Source organism: Zootoca vivipara, chromosome 15 (genome assembly GCF_963506605.1).
Source record: "Zootoca vivipara chromosome 15, rZooViv1.1, whole genome shotgun sequence".
NCBI classification, from domain to species: Eukaryota; Metazoa; Chordata; class Lepidosauria; order Squamata; family Lacertidae; genus Zootoca; species Zootoca vivipara.
In genome coordinates, this window is record NC_083290.1 from 16,197,251 (window position 1) to 16,214,372 (window position 17,122).

The 17,122-nt window shown below is 50.4% G+C and overlaps 1 protein-coding gene across 2 annotated transcripts in view; it reads left to right on the forward strand.

The window, feature by feature from the left end:
• The window catches only part of LIMK1 (LIM domain kinase 1), a 37,758-nt gene extending 21,566 nt beyond the window's left edge, over positions 1-16,192 (forward strand). The window contains exons 4-16 of one of the 2 annotated variants that reach the window (XM_035139609.2): positions 411-520; positions 1,655-1,849; positions 3,896-4,001; positions 4,589-4,764; positions 6,764-6,947; positions 8,186-8,272; positions 9,069-9,200; positions 9,691-9,750; positions 10,326-10,391; positions 10,511-10,658; positions 11,889-11,944; positions 12,469-12,626; positions 13,367-16,191. In XM_035139609.2, coding sequence (XP_034995500.2) covers positions 411-520; positions 1,655-1,849; positions 3,896-4,001; positions 4,589-4,764; positions 6,764-6,947; positions 8,186-8,272; positions 9,069-9,200; positions 9,691-9,750; positions 10,326-10,391; positions 10,511-10,658; positions 11,889-11,944; positions 12,469-12,626; positions 13,367-13,529 — 1,641 coding nt within the window. In that variant the 3' untranslated portion in view covers positions 13,530-16,191. Of the gene's footprint in view, positions 1-410; positions 521-1,654; positions 1,850-3,895; positions 4,002-4,588; positions 4,765-6,763; positions 6,948-8,185; positions 8,273-9,068; positions 9,201-9,690; positions 9,751-10,325; positions 10,392-10,510; positions 10,659-11,888; positions 11,945-12,468; positions 12,627-13,366 lie in introns of both variants that reach the window. The other variant, XM_060268302.1, reaches the window with a different exon arrangement.
• Positions 16,193-17,122: the final 930 nt, after the last annotated feature.

Sequence of the window (17,122 nt, forward strand, 5' to 3'; positions counted from 1 at the left end):
CAGGTTGAACATAGTTCCCCTTGGAGAAGAAGACAGAGGCCGAAAAGGAACTGAGTAGTTCCTATTTCCTCCAAGTCACCTCTTAATTCAAACCACAGCCACCTGCGCGTCACCTGGTGTCATAGTTCTGGGAATTAGGTCTACTCTATGTCGTGTTCTGGGAAGGGGGTCACATGCCCCCTATAGGATCAGACTTGCAGTGCTCAGCTGGTCGGCACTGACAGCGAGCCCCTCCATAGTTATCCATTTGCAGGCAAGGCTTGAATTTAGCTTGCAGCTGCCAATGGGCAAAGAGGGGCTCCCTATTGGTTCCTGTTGGTTTGTTTCAGAATTTATAAACCCCTCTGCATAGAACTGGAGAACCGGAAGAATTGTAGATATGTAAATACGCGTGTCTGCTTCCCTCCTAGGTTGCTGGAGAGCAAAAATATCACCCCGAATGCTTCAGCTGCCTGAACTGCAGAGCGTTCATCGGCGATGGAGACACTTACGCGCTGGTGGAACGGTCCAAGCTCTACTGGTAAGAGGGGAGAAGAGCTGAGCTGACTTGCGGGGTGGGGGCAGTATTTGGACAGGAAACAGGCAGAGAGGACCAAAGAGACAGCTTTCATTATTGCAGGCTGCAAATGGAGATTTCAGGCTCCGCCGTGGCCTTGTCATAAGAACGTCAGAAGAGCCTGGGGGATCAAGTCAATGGCGAACCTAGTCTAGCTTCCTGCTCTTGTAGTGGCCAACCAGATGCCCCAAAGCAAAGCCTAAAAGCAGGATTCGAACACAAGAGCCCTGTCCTCTCCTGTGGTTTCCCTCCTGTGGCTTTGCTGCCTCCAACTACGGAGGTGGCTAGTAGCCATTGGTAGCCCTCTCCTCTATGAATTTGTCTAGTCCTCTTTTAAAGCCATCTAGGTTGGTAGCTCTTCTGGGAAACAAGGGTCATTATGTAACTTGTAAACTGCGAGGCAAAACAACACCGGTTCCTCCCTTTAGCTAATTCACTGATCCAAGTATTTGTTTCGTGTAACATCGGTGTAGCTTGTTTTCTCTAGGCTGCAATTTTGTGCTATTTCCAAACGATTGGTACTGGGATATTTCACCAGGACGCAGCAACCCTTTCATATAGACAGCTTCTTGAACATTGAGGGCAGCCGGGGACAGTGTGGAATTAAATTACACCTTCAAATAAAATGTGTATGGATTATTATTATTTTAGTGATTGATATTTTTTATTTCTAATAGTTTCTAATATGCTTTATTTTATTTTTTTGAACCGTTGTACTTAAGTGAACACATGAGATGTTGTGAGCCACTTTGGGCAGACTTTTGTAGGAAAATGGCATACAAATAAGTAGATGGTGATGATGATGATTATAAGAATTCAAAGGCACATTTCCAGCCAGGAAGAAACACTCAAGGAGGGTGTGAGGGAGCACCAAGGAAAGGTTTGGCCTGGTGAGAAGGAGGATTGAAGAGTGCCAGGCAAAGAGGCCTGGTTTCCCTCACCCTGATCTAGAACCCTCATTCGGAGGAGACCTGTTGGAACATCTCAGGAGCCTCAAATTACACTGTTTACTCCATTTCTCATGGGACTTCTGGGGCACGTTCGCCATTTGAGAACGACTTCCCTAGCTCCTGACCCTTGTCCTCCTCCCTGCCACAGCGGACACTGTTATTACCAGATGGTGGTGACGCCAGTGGTGGACCAGCTGCTCCCAGAATCTCCCGGCACCCGGATCCCGCACACGGTCACCCTCGTCTCCATCCCGGCCTGTTCTGATGGCAAGAGGGGCTTCTCCGTCTCCATCGAGGCTCCGCATGGAGGCTCAGAGCACCCACACACTGTCCGTGTCAGAGAGTAAGTACAGCCCGCCAGGCGTCAGGCTCATGTCTTGCCCTTGCTCAGGTGATGTGGTTCACCTCAAGGAACTGCCCACACTCAGCCTCCACGGCCTTCTTATTCTGATCGTTCCAGTGAATAATAGCCAACACAACTTGAAATCCACCAAAGCTTCCCATTTCAAACACAGTTTTAAATTTATCATGTTTTCCTGTGAAATTTTACAGGCGGCATTTTGAAATTTGCATGCTCTTAGGCTTCACAGGGCCTGCTGATTTGTTGCGATTCCAGTAGGTTTCAGATACGAAATCTCGTATGCTGTCGGCTCTCAAAGACCAAGTTACCATTGCATGTCAAATCCTAAATTACCACTGCATGTCAAATACCAGATTACCATTCCATGCTGTCTTGTGTAATGCATTTGTGTGGCCCTCTCCAGACACTATGGAATTCTGAATAATGCGATACGGCTGTTACAAAAATTTTGGATACCATGATTTTCCATCTTTCAAATGCCATCAAATATTGTCAGGTGTTTTTTGTTAACGTGCTTTATTCTTGTGTATTATTACATGCCTATCCCACCATTTCCTCCAAGGAACTCACTCTAGGTGGCCCCCGTGGTTCTCCTGCTCCCCATTTTGTCCTCACAAGAACCTTGTGAGGTGGCTTAGGCTGAGAGACAGTGCCTGGTCCAAGGTCACTCAGTGAGCTTCATTGCTAAGGGGGGATTCAAGCACTGGTCCCCCAGATCCTAGCCTGACATTCTAAGCACTACACTGCACTTAATATTTGCAACATCCACTGAATGTCAAGTGAAATTGGAGCTCGGGGCTCCAGCAACGCAAGTGGTTCCGCTGTACAGGGTGCCGAGCCAAGAGGGCACAAAATAACAACAACAATAATAATATCACCTATATTTATATGGGTATCTACTGAGAAGATCCATTAAAAAAACAACTGCACCAAAAGGAATTATTGTGAAAATCTGAAATATTTAGAGAGGAACAAATTTTGTCCTCTCTCACGGTACCATGTCCACCTTTGCTCCAGGCTGGTCAATTGTAAATAAGAGATGGATGGACTCGGGGGTCCCCGCGTCCATCACCCCTTGCTGCCTCCTTGCCTCTTAGTGCCCCTCTAGGTAATCCCACCGCCTGCAGGGGATGGTACCACCCACTTTAGTAGTAATAATAATACTTATTAAAGGTAAAGGGACCCCTGACCATTAGGTCCAGTCGTGACCGACTCTGGGGTTGCACGCTCATCTCGCATTATTGGCCGAGGGAGCCGGCGTACAGCTTCCAGGTCATGTGGCCAGCATGACAAAGCCGCTTCTGGCAAACCAGAGCAGCACATGGAAACGCCGTTTACCTTCCCACTGTAGTGGTTCCTATTTATCTACTTGCATTTTGACGTGCTTTTGAACTGCTAGGTTGGCAGGAGCTGGGACCAAGCAACGGGAGCTCACCCCGTCACAGGTATTCGAACCGCCGACCTTCTGATCAGCAAGCCCTAGGCTCTGTGGTTTAACCACAGCGCCACCTGGGTCCCCAATAATACTTATTATTATTTATTTATTTATACCCCGCCCATCTGGCTGGGTTTACCCAGCCACTCTGGGCAGCTTCTAACAGAAATATTAAAATACAATAATTTATTAAACATTAAAAGCTTCCCTAAACAGGGCTGCCCTTCAGATGTCATCTAAAAGTCTCGTAGTTGTTGTTCTCTTTGACATCTGGTGGGAGAGCGTTCCACAGGGCGGGTGCCACTACCGAGAAGGCCCTCTGCCTGGTTCCCTGTAACTTGGCTTCTCGCAGCGAGGGAACCGCCAGAAGGCCCTCGGCACTGGACCTCGGCACCTTAGGAACTGCTGGTCATGATAGAAGGAGGTAACATGGCGGGAGTGTGATAGGTGACATTGTGGTCCTGCTAATCTTCCGCTAGGAATTCTGGAGTCTGGTTTGCTCCCCTGGGACTTGGGTTTGAGGAGGGCCCCCCCCCATATGCCAGATTGGAGTAACCCTTTCCTTGCCTCCCTCTCCAACACTCTGAAAACAGATTGAACCCAGACTGCATAAGTCCTGACATGAAGAACTCCATCCACGTCGGCGACCGCATCCTGGAGATCAATGGCACACCGATCCGGCATGTCCCACTAGACGAGGTGATGTTCTGGGGGGTTCTTTCTCCTCCATGCTTTTAAGAAAGTAACTGCTGGATCCCATGCCTTGACGGGAAACATCTGGGCTCCCATTAGGAACATCAGAAGAGGCCAATGGCCCAGCCAGTCCGGCAACCTGATCTCACCAGGGGCCAATTATCCCTAGGAATCTAGATAGACTGCCTCTGGACCTGGAGGTTCCAGGAGAAGAACCTGGCTGGTGGATTCAGGCCCAAAGGAGCCCATCTAGTCCAGCATCCTGTCCTCGCAGTGGCCAACCAGATGCCCTAAGGGGAAACCTGCAAGCAGGATTTGAACACCAGAGCCCTCTTCCCTCCTGCCATTTCCAGTAACTGGTATTGAGATGCATCACTGCTTCTGACTGTGGAGGCAGAGCATAGCCATCCTGGCTAACAGCCCTCAGTAGTCCTCTCCTCTTCCATGGATTTGTCTAATCCTCTTTTAAAACCATCTAGGTTGGTGGCCATCACTGCCCCCTGCGGGAGGGAGTTCCACAGTTTAACTCTGCATCGCGCAATGAAGTCGCTTATTCACGCCACACGGCCTGCCTTACTGTCTCCCCTCTGCAGATCGACCTGCTGATCCAGGAGACCAGCCGCCTGCTGCAGCTCACCATCGAGCACGACCCGCACGACATGCTGGAGAGCAGTGGCGGCAGCCCCCTCTCGGAGCTGCGAAGCCCCCTCCGCTCCCCCAGCCGCACCCCCTGCCCAGAACCGTCCGCCATCCGCCAGCGCTCCGTCATGTAAGGCTATGAGGCCAAGCAGCCAGCCTTAAATCAGGGGGTGGGGGATGGGGGTAATGCCTGTATCCCACCCCTTGAGCAAGGATGGTGGGAGTTCAGCAAACTTGGGAGGCAACAGGTTGGGGAAGGGTGGAGGCAGGGTTGTACCTGCTCCTTTTTTATTTATTTTGTGAAATGTAGACACTGCTTGGTTGTAAAAAGAAATGCCCAATACAGTTTACAAAGAAGATAAAACAATCAAGTTATCAACAAGAATAACTTTTTTAATTTTTTTAAAATAATTTTTAAAAATTATTTATAAGCTTTTACAAGATATACAAAAAATCTTTCATATGTCTCTTTATTTCTTTTTTAATAAACATTTTTATTAGATTTTCCAATTTTAACATACAATACATTCTCAAATTATACAAATTTCATTTAAACAATTAATCCAAATCTTCTGCCAAATTATACAAATTTAAAATTGACTTCCCATTCTTCAGCCTCAGAAAGTTCCCTCCTCCTCTTGTCACTGCTTTCTAATCCATAATGTCCAGATCTTATCCAATACTCTATTAAAGTCCTTTCATCTTCTTTCAAGCCCCTGAGTTTTCTCAGGCAAGCGAGTTTGACCAAAATATAAGTTTCTGTGTGAATTTGTGCCTATGATTCCTCTGTAAATTAACACTGTCTCTTCGCACGCTGGTATCTTGCCAAGTCCGTCCAAGAATCCTTCTCTCAGCCGGCAACAGCCATCTTTGAGCAGCCACCATAAATCAGATCTTTACACTCCTGTGGTATTTCTCGAGATAGTCTTTCCAGGGGGAGAGTAGCCAAATCAAAGCTATAAACACACATCCAATGTCTTATTTATGGCTCTTCCCCCCCTTTGACTAATCTCGAGCCGGCATAGTCTCCTCCATGTCAGACTCTGAATTAAAGCTGCGTCATAACTCAAAAATGTCTCGACAAGTTTCCAGCCGCTAATGAGACGGCTTCTCTGATGACCATAATTTGAGGAGCCTTTAACCACATTCCAGGCGATTCCAAGGCTGATACAGTACTCTGATTGTTCATATTTTCAATTCACACAGTATATATACTCAAAAAACTATATTGATTCAATAAATTTCCATATCTCCCTTATTTCAGCTCCCTTCCCCCTCTTTCTTCGTTTCCTTAATTTTATGTTGTTTTTATCAGCAAGAAGAATTAATAACAAGATGGGAAAGTTCTAAAAGTTAAAATAGCAATAGACTAAGAACAGATTGACACTCACACCAACTTTCTAAACATTCTGGTCAGCTTGTCTAAGCAATATATATATATATATATATATATATATATATATATATAAATCAAAATTAGCAGGCTCTGAAAAGAATGCAGCAGAGGCGCCTGCCTGACTTCATTAGGCAGGGAGTTCCAAAGTTGTAAGCATTGACAAACTAAAAGACCAAGTTCTTACAAATACGGAATGGTTATGATGTGGCACCTGTTAACAGGCCACTTTCGCCAGTCGAGGCTGTTGAGTGGGTATAAGGCAACCTTGCAGGTAAGCTGTTCCTAAAGTGTTAAGGGCTTTGTATACTAATAGCTACATCCTGAAATTGGCCCAGTAGCAAATCAGCAGATCTTTGAGCACAGGTGTTACATGTTGGCAAGGCCTCGCTCTTGTCAGCAATCGTGCTGCAGCATTCTGCACGATCTTCAGCTTCTGGATCAGGTGCCAGGAAGCCCCACGTAGAGCACATTGTGGTAATCTAGTCTTTGGTAACCAGTACATGAACTACAATTCCCATAAACCCTCAACCAGCTGTGTTGCCCAGAAATCGTTGTGGGGGGAAAACATGCTTCAAACATGAAGGTACAGTGCCAAAGCGGTTGGGTGGGCGCAATTGGGGTGATCTTGCCGGTCCCACATTTCCCCGTTCAAGAGGGCAGGTGTGACCACTATTGTTCCTCTGTTGTGCCCCTGCTGATGCCACCTGTCTCTTTTTTGCCTTGCTCCCCCCAGGAGAAGCTGCAGCATCGACAAATCCCCCTGCTCCAGTTCCCTGGGCTCCCCTGCCTCGCAGCGGAAGGACATCGGGCGCTCTGAGTCGCTCCGAGTCGTCTCGCGGCTTCACCGGATCTTCCGCCCCTCGGATCTCATCCACGGCGAGGTCTTGGGCAAGGGCTGCTTTGGGCAGGCAATCAAGGTACCAGTGTGCCCGCTTTGCCCCTTCCCCAGCTGGGCCTTGCCCATAGCCAGATCTCGCCAACCCCGGCCAACTCGTTGATGGTGAACATGCTGTGACATCACTCTGGGATGCTCTCGCAAGATCTCGTGGGGCCATCTGAGCTCCTGTGAGATCTCGTGTGAGCATCCCCAGCCTTCCAGATGCCACATGCTGAGCCCACCTTGCCCCACCCCACCCCAGCAAGGCAGAGAGCTTAAAAGCTATTTTCCTGCTGTTTCCACTTGGCTACCTGGCGCAAAACGAGCTTTTAAGTTCTCTGCCTTGCTGCAGTTGGGCAATGCCCATTCAGTGCTCCAGCTAAACAGAGGAATCTCCCCCCACTAGCTGTGGGGGTGGCTCCAAAGGTTTGGGTATGCACGATTTTTGTGCATTTGTGGAACCCTTGGAACTGAACCCCCGCATGAGGTGCGCTAATACTGTTAATGATGTTTTAAAGGTTTTGAGCTTCCTTTCTGGGCATGAAGAGTAGGCAGGGGCTGGATTTAGGTTTGATGAGGCCCTAAGCTATTGAAGGTAATGGGGCCCTTTGTCCTTTCATATATTTTGTGTTGAATATATGCTACATGGTAATTTATGGACCTAATAGGTATCTAAAGCTGTTTGGACATAACAAATAGGAGCCCACACAACACAAAACACTGTTGCTGTAAAAGGTAAAGGTAAAGGGACCCCTGACCATTAGGTCCAGTCGTGACCGACTCTGGGGTTGCGCGCTCATCTCGCATTATTGGCCGAGGGAGCCGGCGTACAGCTTCCAGGTCATGTGGCCAGCATGACAAAGCCACTTCTGGCGAACCAGAGCAGCACACGGAAACGCCGTTTAGCTTCCCGCTTGAAGCGGTACCTATTTATCTACTTGCATTTTTGACGTGCTTTCGAACTGCTAGGTTGGCAGGAGCTGGGACCAAGCAACGGGAGCTCACCCCGTCACAGGGATTCGAACCGCCGACCTTCTGATCAGCAAGCCCTAGGCTCAGTGGTTTAACCACAGCGCCACCTGGGTCCCAGGTTTTATTTTATTTGGGGTTTTTTAATCTTATATTTTGGAAATGTACATCCAGTTTTGCCCCCTTTATATTTTTTGGGGGCCCCCAAGAGACTGGGGTCCTAAGCTATAGATTGTTTAGCTTATACGTAAATCCAGCACTGAGAGTGGACCACAAAACGTTTAAAGAAATAAATGCATCCTTTGGCAGGTGACGCACCGGGAAACCGGAGAAGTGATGGTGATGAAGGAACTGATCCGCTTTGATGATGAGACCCAAAGAACATTCCTTAAGGAGGTAGGTCTGACCTAAGTATATTCCAGTAGCTGTGGAGTCCCGTCGCAACACCCTGCTCTGTTTTTCTCTTGATAGCTACCATGGAGTCATAGAATCATAGCACCGTCAAGTTGGAAGGGACCCCAAGGGTATTCTAGTCCAGCCCCCTGCAATGCAGGAATCACAGCTAGAGAATCGCTGGCAGATGCCCATCCAACCTCTGTTTAAAAACCTCCAATGAAGGGGAGTCCGCCACCTTCCAAAATGTCTTTTCCTCTGTCACATGGCTCTTACGCTCAGAAAGTTCTTCTTAAGGTTTAGTCGGAATCTCCTTCCTTGTAACTTGATTCCATTGGTTCAGGTCCTCAGCTCTGGAACAGCAGAAAACAAGCTTGCTCCATCTTCCATCTCTCTCACGGAATGCCTGTATGTTGGCAGTCCGTGGCTGGCCCTTTCAGAATGTTGGAGGGCATCCCTTATGTGAAGTCACAGAAATCCAGCCAATGGCTAGGGAGAATCCAGAAACAGCCCTAATACAGTCTGAATTAATCTGCTAGGCAACCCCTCCCCAGGGCCGGCTCTAGGTAGACCCCTGGTGGCACGGTGTGCCAGGGCTGCACCCTGCGAGGGCGAGGGCGCCGGAGCGATTTCCGCCCCTCAGCACCAGGGCGCGCGACCTGCTCGAGACTGCCCTGCCCCTCCCCACCCACCCTAACTGCTTCTGGCCCCAGATATATTCTTGGATAATCTCTGCCGCTCTATCTTGGCCTGGTGGCTGACCCCCTTGCGGTGCTCTTGCCCCCCACCCCCACCCCAGGTGAAAGTGATGCGATGCCTGGAGCACCCCAATGTGCTGCGGTTCATCGGGGTTCTCTACAAGGACAAGCGGCTGAACTTCATCACGGAGTACATCAAGGGAGGGACGCTCCGTGGGATCATCAAGAACATGGTGAGGGCATTGGCAGAGATTACAACCTGGGTGACTCAGGGGCTTGGGAGACCCTCATTTGCACAACACAGGGGTTGGCGTCTTCTGCCTCCGCCATCCCACCAGCTCAAATAAGAAGGTTACAGCCACACATAATTTTGCTAAAGTATAATTCCATAGAATTTTAGAGTTGGAAGGGACCCCAAGGGTCATCTGGTCCAACCCCCTGCAATGCAGGGATCACAGCTGAATTTGACAAACAGCAGGAGGGGATGCATTCGCAACCCACCAAGTGTTTGTGAACTGTCCTGGGATTTTCTAAATTAAAAGCAGTGCATAGAAAATATCATTTATTTCATTTATGGAGCAATCCCCATGAGGCATTCCAAAGCAACTTGCACTATCATTTGCCATTTACAAGCCCACAATGGTTATCCCAACTGCCCGGCCGTCTTTGCTCCTCTGCCCAGAAAGTGGGGTGCCCCCTCACCACCTGCGTCTCTGCTTTCAGGATGGTCAGTATCCCTGGAACCAGAGGGTCAGCTTTGCAAAAGACATTGCTGCAGGGATGGTGAGTATACAGGGGAATCAGCCACCTTCCTGCAATGCAGTGCGACAAGGTGCTATGTGAGGTTCAGGAGTGAACAAAGCCATCACAAGATCCTCTGGAGAGCTATATTTTCCTGGTTTTCAAAACATAACTGGAGGCATTCCTGTTGCTGTCGGTCCAGAAGAGCTTCACTGTCCAGAGGCAGTGTACCTCTGGATGCCAAGTGCCTTTAACAGGGGGAAAGCCAAGAATTAAACATAAAATTATTATAGATATAAAAGAAAGAGGAGGCTTTACCCTGCCAGACCTGCAAATGTATTATGAGGCAGCCTGTTTGTGTTGGTTAAAAGAATGGATTACATTGGATAATGCAGACATCCTGCACTTAGAAGGTCATGACTTAAAATTTGGTTGGCATGCATGTCTTTGGGAAGAATTTTTTTAAATAAAAGTTTTATGAACCATATTCTTAGGAAGACTCAGTATAGGGTTTGGGAGAAATATAAAAATCTGCTGGAAAGGAAAACGTCTTTAAAGTCTTCTGAAAAGTAGCATGGCAAAAATCTAATTTGTCTCCCCTCCCCTGCCACTTCCAGGCTTATCTGCACTCAATGAACATCATCCATAGAGACCTGAACACGCACAACTGTCTGGTGCGAGAGGTGAGTTGTTGCAGCACCAGGTCCAATGCAGCACGGAGGGTCTTGTGCTTCCTCTGTCAATGACTGCGGACCTTGAAGCTGCCATGTGGCTGACGAGGGCCATTTCTCTCCCCGGACAGAACAAAAGTGTGGTAGTGGCCGATTTTGGCCTTGCAAGGCTGATGGTTGATGAGAAGAACCAGCTGGCCACTCTGAAGAAGCCAGACCGCAGGAAGAGGTACACGGTGGTGGGGAATCCCTACTGGATGGCTCCAGAAATGATCAATGGTGAGTGGGACAGAGGGAGGGCGAGTGGGGACCTTGCCAGGGCTTCCTTGCTTGGTGTTCAGCATCCAGAGCAAGGGAAAGTTCATGGGAACAAGGGAAACTGTCTTACCTTGAGTCAGACCATTGCTCCATCAGTGTTGTCTACACTGACTGGCAGCAGCTCTCAAGGGTTTCAGGGGGGACATTCCCAACGCTGTTGGGGGTCGACCCTTGGACCTTCTGCATGCCAAGCAGGTGCAAATAGTCCGATCCCCATGGTTCCCCATGGAGAAGGCAGCCTTACCCTGAGTCCAACCATTGGTCCGCCTTGCTCAGTGTTGCATGCACTGACTGGCAGCAGCAGCCCTCCAGCGTTTCAGGCTCAGGGGTCTTTCCCAATCCTCCCTGGTGATGTCACTGGGGATGGAACCTTCTGCATGCCACCGAGCTATGGCCCTTCCTGTCAGGGACTGGATGGATGACGAGCAGTGCAGGGGGGGCGGGTCTTCAGATGAGGAACTCCCTAGAGAAGCCACAGAGGAAGAAGGCTCTGACCCAGGGGAGTGGTGGTGAGACACAAGAGGCAGATCAGAGGAGGGAGGAAGCCGGGAGGTGGAAGAAACAGGCAGCTTGGGTAAACAAAGAGAGCCAGAGGCAGGAATCCCTCCAAGGACAGGAAAAGGGATGTACTTCAAGCTCAGGAATAAGAGTTCAGGGAGGGGGCAGAAACTGCAAGGGCTTGACAGCAACTGCCCAGTCCCTCTGCCTTGAGCTCCCCTCACCCTTTGAATCCAAGATCACGCAGAGCATTACACATAGGAGGAAGGCTAGGAGGAAGAGGAGGTGCAACATTTTCAGTGAGGGCAGCCATGCCGGAGTGATCTCTGTTGTATACAAATCTCCTGAATGAAGCTGCTGGCTTGACTCTGAGTCTCCCTCCTGACCTGTTGATAAACCTGCTCCCCTGACAGACCCCTGACACTTGCCTTGTAAAGTGGGGAGCAGTTGATGGCGCCCTCCCAGGCGCCCTCTGTGGCCGGGCTGAGCAATCCGGTTTGAGCCGCACTTTGGGGAAGATGTCTCTCACGAGGGCTGTGCCTCTGTGGCCCTGGTGAAATGGGTCTTTCGTTGGCACGGAGGAGCACCGGTGTCTGCAGGCAGCGCCATGTGGGCAGAGAAATGGGTTTGCTGAGAGAGTGCTTGTAGGCCTGGTGCCTGGGTAATGGACTCTCCCTCTCTCTCCTTGGGCAGGCAGGAGCTATGACGAGAAGGTGGACGTGTTTTCCTTCGGCATCATCCTTTGCGAGGCAAGTAGGCTCAGCTGCACCAGCCGCTACTACCATCTTTCCCAAACCATGCCCTTTTTGCCTGCCGATTTCATCGTTTGGAATTTCAGCCATGCACCTTTCTCTCTCTAAAGCGTGCGTGGCATGGAGAGAGTGAATAGAGAACAGCTTTTTCCAGTTGACACTTGAACTAATGGACATCCAAGGAAGCTGGATAAAATGAAAGTTCAGGACTTTCAGAAACTATTGGGAAGCGTTGCTGTCTCCGACAGTGGAAGCAGAGCATAGCCATCTTGCTAGCCCGCTCCTCCTCCATGAATGTGCCTAGACCTCTTGTAAAGCCATCCAGCTTATGGCCATCACTGCCTCCTGTGGCAAGGAGTTCCACAGTTTAACTAGAAAGGAGTTTCTTTTATCTGTCCTGAATATGGCTGCGAGTTCTAGTGTTAGGGTCCTTCCTACACTGGGCTCTGGGTTCTAATTCTGAGTGAGCCCCTGATGCGGGGAGGCACATCTAACACCTCCTTCCTCTCCGTTGCACACAGATCATTGGGAGGGTCAGCGCAGACCCCGACTACCTGCCTCGGACCCTGGACTTTGGCCTGAATGTGAGGGGCTTCTTGGACCGCTACTGCCCCCCCAACTGCCCCCCAAGCTTCTTCCCCATTGCCGTCCGCTGCTGCGATCTGGATCACGAGAAACGGTGAGCGACAAGGCGGGGGGCACCCATGTATGGGAGGTGGATTTAATGCTGGAACGGGGGCCAGGGTGTTCTAAGCTGGCCTTCAGGGTGGGCCCATAGGAACTAATTTGCATATGGTAATGTATAGCTGTAGGTTCACATTTGGAAGTTCAATGTCGCATGGCAACCAACCATTTCCCCTGTCCAGATCGCCCACAGAGACATTCTTCGGTTCATTCGCACCCGCCAACCCCTATTCCTATTCCCAACAGACCCCAATTAAAGTCCCCTTCAGTTACCCCCATTTGTTATCTCCAGATAAACTCCTGCATCACCAGGGGTGGGATTGGTGATCCTTTGGTCCCCTTACAACTCTAAAGTTCTGTGATTCTGTGATTCTTCTTCAAATCATTTATTTTCTCAGATCACGACCCATTAACTCCCCAACAAATGCATGTACTCACCCAGAAACAATCAGGCCCCTTAGACAACTATTGGAGGGCTGTGTCTCTTGGGCTCACCGCTTGCAACACCCCTAATCAAAATTTTTTTGAGGGGGGCAGTGCTTCCTGGCCCCTCTTGCAACACCCCTAAACTCACAGGTCCCTGAGATGAATTGGGAGGTAGGCTATGTCTCCTGGGCCCCACCCCTTGCAACACCCCTGCCAGCAGGCTCTTCTTACGATATTGTTGAGCCTCCGTGCACAGGAGCAGTCTACCTGCAAGAGCGAATCCTCATGTCCTCCTTGCTCTTCCTCCAGGCCTTCCTTCAGCCAGTTGGAACAGTGGCTGGAAGCCCTCCGGATGCACCTGGCCATACAGCTGCCCCTCATCTCCCAGCTGGAGCAGCTGGAGCGGGACTTCTGGGAGACGCAGCGGCAGGCTGAGGGCGGGCTCCCTGCGCACCCCGAGGTCCCAGAATGAGCACCGGGGGCTGGAAGACGCTTCCCATCCTGCTGGGCCATCCTGCAAGCTCCCTGCGTCTGCCACCTCCCCCCCCCATGCCCACCGGAGCCGGTCTCTGGGTCCAAAGAGGCCACGTCCGTCCGTGGTGTCCTGCGTGGCTGGGAGCTGGTTCTCCCTTCTTCTTTCCCTGGGGGTGGGCGGGGCGGGGCGGGATCTGTGCCTGGCATGCACAGTCGTCGGAAGGGGCACCTTGAAGCTCTTGTAAATACCCTTGTATATGGAGAGGCACCTGGACAAAAACACTGCAAGGGAAAGGGCGACGCCCCCTTGCCCCACACTGCCCCCCAACTTCTGCTTGGCACGCTTTGTGGCTGCGAAAGTCTTGGAACACCCACTGAGCACGTTCCTTCCTGTTACCAGCTGGCTATTGCTCCACAAGCTAGCGTTGTGTGTGTGTGTGGTTTTCTTGGGGGGAGGATCTCTGGGGTGCCTCATTCCAGTGCCCCACAAACAGGCTCTCTTCACTCCCTGCCTTGGGCAGGGTCTCCCACTCCTGCAAAGCGGTGCCTTCGGGTTTTCGTCGTTCCCTGGTTCTCTGCCCGCCCCCTTTCATTTGTTCTCCGTGTGTGGGTCACCTCCGTGGGGACGCAGGACTCGCACCTGTGACGTGCAACATTTAAGGCATGGCCTATGCGCTGCCCGGAGCCCGTGTGGTGCCCGTATCTCTCTGTGCCCAGATTGTGTGTCTGTCTTTCCGTACCCCCCTTAGGCAGTCTCCTAACCCTGCTGGTGGAGGAACTGTTGCCACCCCTTAGTTGTGGGTGTTTGGAGAGGAGAAGTGCTCTCTGTGTGCATTGTGGAGTGGCATGATGCGCTTGACCCCTCCCCTCCCGCCGCTTCTCTGCTCTGCATCGCCCTTCCATGCCAAACTGCTGTTCTGATAGTGGGGATTTTGTTGTGCTGCAGGGAGATATTTGCGACATCGGCCCACTCCTCTTTTTCCCACGGAGAGCTTTTGGCACACAGGCCTGGATCCTCCGGAAATGCTTCCCAGGTCTGAGGGGGACCCCCACAGCTTAGGAGTGGAGCAGAGTGGGGCCCGGAGGAGGTAGAGCTGGCACCATCAGGCATCTGTTGAGAGCCCTCACTCTTACAAGGGGCCACTGCCAGCCCCCAGGGCCTCCTGGCCTACTTCTCCTCCTCCTATCTTTTAGGAGCACCTTGGATAAGATAGAGAGGAATCATAGAATTGCAATTTAGCTGCGACTCCTGCATTGCAGGGGGTTGGGCTAGATGAACCTTGGGAGTCCCAACGCTACCATTCTAGGAGTCGCTAAGCTGCAAAAGGATGCATACAGTGGTACCTTGGTTCTCGAATTTAATCCGTTCCAGGAGTCTTTCGAAACCGTTCGAAAACCAAGGCGCGGCTTCCGATTGGCCGCAGGAGCTTCCTGCACTCAATCGGAAGCCGCGCCGGAGGTTCGGCTTCCGAAAAACGTTCGCAAACCGGAACACTTACTTCTGGATTTGCGGCGTTCGGGAGCCGATTTGTTCGACAACTAAGCTGTTCGGGAACCAAGGTATCACTGTACTAGGAAAAATGGCATTAAAAAGCATATTATGAGATATTCGGACTAAGATGCTGGTGAATTTTCATGAAAAAAAATATTTGCAAACTGGCATTGAGTCACTCGCTGCCGCTGGGCTCCACTTGGATAATTCCTGACCCTGTCTGTGTGGCCTCCCTTCCACGGTTGACCTGACTGGGTCCCTCCCTGCTACATCTGGGAGGAAGGCAAGCTTGGAGAGTGTGTGGCATCAGAGCCAGGGTGACCCAGGGCTGTGGCCCCCCTCTGCCGCGGGGGTCTCCTTCAAACTAATGGGGAAGTGTTGCATTTCCATGGGGCCCGTGCAGAGTGCATCCCTTGTGTCCCAGGTCAATCCTGATCTCCCATTTGGGGCTCCTGAGCCCCTTGCTGCTATCTTTGTTCTCTGGACCACTCCACTCCCATTCTGTTGTTTGTGAAGGGGCCTGGGCCAGCCTCCTCCAGCCCCGCCCCACCCTACTTTTGCCAGCTAGTGGGGCTGGTCAGATCCTGGCCTTTTGCCTTGCATTGATTTCTCCATGCCACACCATCCCTCTAGGTGCTTTTAAGCTCCTTGGTTGCTGAAGGGTTAGGCCCAGCATCTCAAGGAGTTTTTCCACGCTGGGTGGGGGAAAATCTTCCACACAGCCTTCTGCATTTTGGGGAGGGGTGCTTCTGCGCAGTATGTCTGAGGCCCCCTCCTCTTCCCTTCCCTCCCACCACTACATTCAGGTTAATTTTTCTGTAACATATTTGAAGAGAAGAGTTTGTATTATTTTTTCATATACAGCTGCCCTTGGCGCTTTTTGGAGTTTTGCCATGTTTTCACTCTGCCTCAGTTTCGCCTACGGGGAAGTATTACTTTGGGGAGTCACTGGGTGGGTGGGGAAGAAAGAGCACGCGAAGTTTTTTTGTTTTTTTAAAATAGACTGTGAAGCATCTGTACGCACTTTGACCCGGAAGTGAACCTAGATGCCGTCTCCTGAGGGGAGGCGGAGGATTTGCAAAACAGGGATGTGATTTTAAATCACGTGGAATTAATAAAAAAGATCTTTCCACCCCACACTTCCGTTTCCTGTCGTTTCCTTGGAGGGGAAGAGGGATAGAGGAAGTTGTCATGTACTGACTCAGACCATTGGGTCGTCCAGCTAACAGTATCACCTGCACTGACTGGCAGCAGCTGTCCAGGTGTTTCAGGCAGGGGACATTCCAGTGCTACAGGGAGATGCGGCTGGAAATTGAACCTGGAGCCTTCTGCATGCAAGGCAGGTGGACGATGGAGCACCCTTGTTTTTCGCTGCTCCAGAGTGGAGGACCCAAACCAATGGATTCAAATGGCAAGAAAGGAGATTCTGACTTAAACAGGGAGAACTTTCTGATGAGCAGAGCTGCTTGACTGTGGAACAGACGGAAGCTGGCGGGCCTCTCCTTCACTGGGGGTTTTTAAGCAGAGGTTGGATAGTCATCTGTCAGGGATTCTTTGGCTCTGATTTGTGCATCGCAGGGGCTTTGACTAGATGACCCTTGGGGATCCCTTCCAACTCTACACTTATTGGATTCTATGAAATGCCTTCTGGAGGAGACCAGGGCTAACTACCCCCAAATGAGAGCTGCATGGAGCAGTACTTGATGGTGGTGGGGTCTGCTCTGCTTATTGAGTCCCTCCTCCAAACTTCTGGAGTCCTCCATGCATTGCTTTGAAAGCTGTACCAAGTTGGTGGGCACGACGGCTTCCTGCAGCAGTGAGTTCTGTAGTTTAACTAGGCACTGCAGGAAGAAGTACTTTCTTTTATCTGTTCTTAGTCATCCAGCATTCAGATGCCGACAAGTTCTAGTGTTACGAGAGGGAGACAGAAAAAATATCTATTTCTTTAAAGTAAAAAACAAACCCAAACACTGCAAGCATTCCTCATACGGGAGTCAACTCCATCCCCTTGATCCTCTTCATTGTCCTATTCTGAACCTTTTCCAATTCTGCAATCTCCTTTTTGAGGTGAGGCGACCAGAACTGTGCACAGCATTCCG